Source organism: Lichenostomus cassidix, chromosome 1 (assembly GCF_008360975.1).
Source record: "Lichenostomus cassidix isolate B80296 chromosome 1, HeHo_3.0, whole genome shotgun sequence".
In the NCBI taxonomy this organism is placed as follows: domain Eukaryota; kingdom Metazoa; phylum Chordata; class Aves; order Passeriformes; family Meliphagidae; genus Lichenostomus; species Lichenostomus cassidix.
The window spans coordinates 73,189,651-73,193,614 of NC_139479.1; the positions used below are offsets into that span (position 1 = coordinate 73,189,651).

At 43.6% G+C, this 3,964-nt stretch overlaps 1 protein-coding gene across 1 annotated transcript; it reads left to right on the plus strand.

Annotated features, from left to right (window-relative positions):
* Positions 1 to 539: 539 nt before the first annotated feature.
* LOC146444920 (vitelline membrane outer layer protein 1-like) lies at positions 540 to 2,269 on the plus strand. Its single transcript, XM_085049653.1, has 3 exons — positions 540 to 707; positions 1,172 to 1,269; positions 1,984 to 2,269. The coding sequence occupies exons 1-3, from the start codon at positions 540 to 542 to the stop codon at positions 2,267 to 2,269; spliced, it is 552 nt and encodes a 183-aa protein (XP_084905779.1).
* The last annotated feature ends 1,695 nt before the right edge of the window (positions 2,270 to 3,964 follow it).

Sequence of the window (3,964 nt, forward strand, 5' to 3'; positions counted from 1 at the left end):
TGGCTGTTGAAAAGAAGGACATTAAAACCCTAAATTACCTACTCATTTATTGAACTTCCCAGGAATCCTGTTCAGCAGAGGGAGACAGGACTTTGGTTTATTTACATTTTGTTCCAGACCAGATGCCTCGTGTTTCCTCATCTAGTTTGACCTGCCTTGCCAAACAGCAATAGGTAAAAGGGTTAAGGCAGTTACTCTCAGAAGGCAAACATTCCCATGGTCAAACATCTGCACAGCCAGAAACAGAAATTAATATCAAGCTTCTACCAGAAGCACAGCAAGGAGCACACAGGTCTTCCTATAGCCCTTCAGTGATGGTGGATACACCTGTGGACACAGCATCTGCTGTTGAACTCCCAGAGGATCTCCTCATGGGCACTGTGAGCAGGTCAGCAAGTGCTGTGTCACTGACTGGATGGAAACTATTGTTCCAATGGTGTTTGTCAATGGACTGGTAGGGAAAGGCAAGCTGCCTTGGAAGGCTATAAATTCCCCAGTCCATACACCAGCTCTCCTTCAGCAGATGCAGAGCATGAAAGATGAAGTTCCTCATGCCAGCCACACTCATCCTGCTCCTCCTCTGCCCCCCAGGCACAGGGGTGCGTGACTACACCTCTGTCCTCACTGTGCCCAATGGAGGCCACTGGGGCAAGTGGGGCAGCCAGGAGTTTTGCCGTCATGGCTATGCCAATGGATTTGCACTGAAGGTAAAATTCTCTCTGTTCCCTGCCATCTCCTGTCCCTAAGGACTTTCTGCAGATTTTTCCTCTTCTTATGATACTCCATACATAAAACTAAGAGTCTTCTGGCAAATGTTGCCACTGCAGGTACACCAGAAAAGTCTGCATGTGACTGATGTTGCTGGGAGAAGTCACGTGAGTGGGAAAATCTGGATTCAGAGAGAGAGGCATCCATCACCAAGGTGTCTCCTGAGACTCTGAGTCTCTGCCTTACCTGTTGGGTCAGAAATAGTTAGAAAACACAAAGAACATGTTACAAAGGTTAGGTAGTTTCCCAGTGACAGGCATCTTTTTCCATGTGCCTCCCAAGACATTTTCGCTTTCCCATTGCAGAAAGGAGTTGGGACTGTTTATGACAGGCATGTAAAGGACTTTTCCTGGATCTTTTGCCCCTTGCCTTTACCTCTGTCCCTGTGTGATTTCCGTTGCAGGTGGAGCCTGACCAGTTTGGGAGAGATGACACGGCTCTGAATGGGATACGCCTGCATTGTCAGGATGACTCAATAACCATTGAGTCCTTGGCAGGGGAGTAAGTAGTTTCTCTCCTGTTTGTCATGCACCAGCTCACAAAACACCCATGGGTGTCACCACTTGCTCTGGTCTCTTCTCTCTGACTTGCTTTATATACATTGTGCTGTAGTATAGTGATTTAAAACAAGTGGTTGGGGTTGTGTTCTTTAATTTTGAGGGTAATTAAACATGGTTACCTCACTTTAACACTTTTTGTTTGCCCTTGATATTTCTGCAGAGCACTGTGAACACCTGAAGTATGGTCCCAAGGTTAGAGTGCGTCTTTGGAAATCTGCAGCACATGGGGCAAATGTGGGAAAAGGGGTTTCTAACCATAGATTTAGAAACTGTGTCATGTAAGCCCTGCTCCAGCTGCAGGGAACAATACTGCACCTCTGGGAGGCAGAGTGGCTGCTCTCCCTGTTGCCTGGTGTGTTCCCATCACACACATTAGGGATTCATCATAAAACTTGTGCTCATGCTGCCCTTGGAGGTCCCACCAGAACCATAACTATTCAATCTCAAACTTCCCAGTGTTTTTCTGATGAGATGTCAATAAAAAGAAAAGTACGTGGTTGGAAGGCAAGGAAAAACAAAAGGAGAAAGTAAGGGGCCCCAGACTGCAGCAGGATGCTCTCTCAAGGAAGTATTAAGCTTCGGAGCAGCATGACAAGAAGGAGCACTTCCCAGCAGCTCACAGAGCCCAGAAAATTTTCCATCTGCTTTTTGTCAGGTGGGGTACCTGGACCAGCTTCCAAGTTTGCCCTGAAGGCTACTTGATCTCCTTTTCACTGAGAACAGAGAAGGCCCAGGGAGGAGGTGACGACACAGCAGCCAACAACATTCAGTTCAGATGCTCAGATGAAGCTGTGCTGGTAGGTGATGGACTGGCATGGGGCAGCTTTGGCCCGTGGACCAACAGCTGCAAGATATGTGGTCTCCAGACCAAGGTAGAGCCCCCACAGGGGCTTCAGGATGACACAGCACTCAACAATGTGAAGTTCTTCTGCTGCAAATGAGCACTTGTTCCACCTTCATCATTGCCTACACATCCCATATCCCACAGCGTGTGAAGTATCAGTGAAGCTTTTCTGTAGGTTTATTCTGGGACATGCCTGTGATGTTTTGACTGCTTGCATCTTGCTGTTCTGGCCAATGCATTTGATGATGATGTCTTTTACAGCTACTGCTATGTTAGCAGAGCTGAATCACTGCATCATGTACTGCTGGTATGTTGCTGTGAAATGCCCAATCTCTAGTCATTGCTCAGAGCTGACAGATTTCTCAACTTTCTCTTACTTTGACCAGCAAGTTTCTTTGAGGTTTGCTCTCTGAAATAATATTTGAACCGTTAATATGACAAACTGGGAAGAACGGGCATTAGTTTGAGTCTGTTTGAAGCTTCTGACCAAAGCCAAAATGACTAATGAGAGAAATAGGGTGAAACAGAAGTTTGGGTGGGCTCATGAGAAGCACCAAAGGTTTGCTGTCATTGCCCTGTCCTAGCTTGAATTGCCTCAAGATTGTTCATCTGGCTGTCAGCACAAAATATTTTCATGGGACTTGGATTTTGTTTTTTGCCTCTAGGCTTCATGCTTTAAATAGAATAGGGGAGAACCCAAACTAAGAATAAACTCTATGTCATTCATCCTTTTTTTATGCTCCAATTTACTGGGTAAGCTGGAGGTTATTACCTGATATGCTGGATGTAAAGAATGAACTCTCAGTTCGGGGAAAAATAATGTTTGGAGATCATTATCATGCTCTATTGAGCCACCAAGCCTCTCTGGCAAGAGTTTGAGAAGACTTGCTGCCTCTCTGAACACCTTTTAGGAAGTGTAGTTGTTGCTATTCCCTCAAAGCAATGCTTTATGCACCTTTGTGTGCTTGAAAGAAGGTAGGGGTGTGCTGCTGTCATTCTCCAGGTGAGTGGCTGGGTTGGACTGTGGGGATGTTGTGTCCAGGACCACAGCCACACGGAGAAGCACATAGCTGATGATGGAGGTTCCTTCTGCCAGTTCACATCCTCTCCTCAGCACGTGCATAGTAGCCATCACCATTCTGGCTCTTCATCCATTTAAAGTTTTATTACTGTCACATACCTGAAGAAGTACTCAAATAATCACTGTATTTTCTTCCAGTGAAGCACTTACCAAAGCTTCAGTAGTGCAAGAAGAAATCTCAGAAAGATTCCCGCATTTGAATGATTTAATTAAAAAAAAATTCATATGAAATTTTCCAGTCAAACCTTCCACTGTAAATTTTCATAGCTCTGATTTGTTTAATCTCAGGATTTGACTTATTTAAAACTTTTTTATTTATTTAAAAATAATTCAGTATTTTTAAATGATTCTTTAACTGCTTTCTGTCATCCTCCTAACTGCAGACATTTTATGTGTACAACTGCTTTCTTAAAGAAATGCTTATTTTGTAAAACCAACCCAGTCATCACTTGATTATTAGCTTCAATGAACCATTTTTTAGCTTCCATCTAAATTTGTTAGTTTCTGAAAAAAAATCCTTATTTATCATATATCCAGCTCTCTATAAACATATAAATCCCTCAGCTCTATTACTTAGCAAAACAAACAAACAAACAGACCAACCAAAAAACCCCAACAAAAATAAATAACCCCAAAATTACAACCTTTTTTCAACAAGGTAAACCAAACTAAACTAGAACTAAATTCTGATGCTATCATAGTTAACTGGAG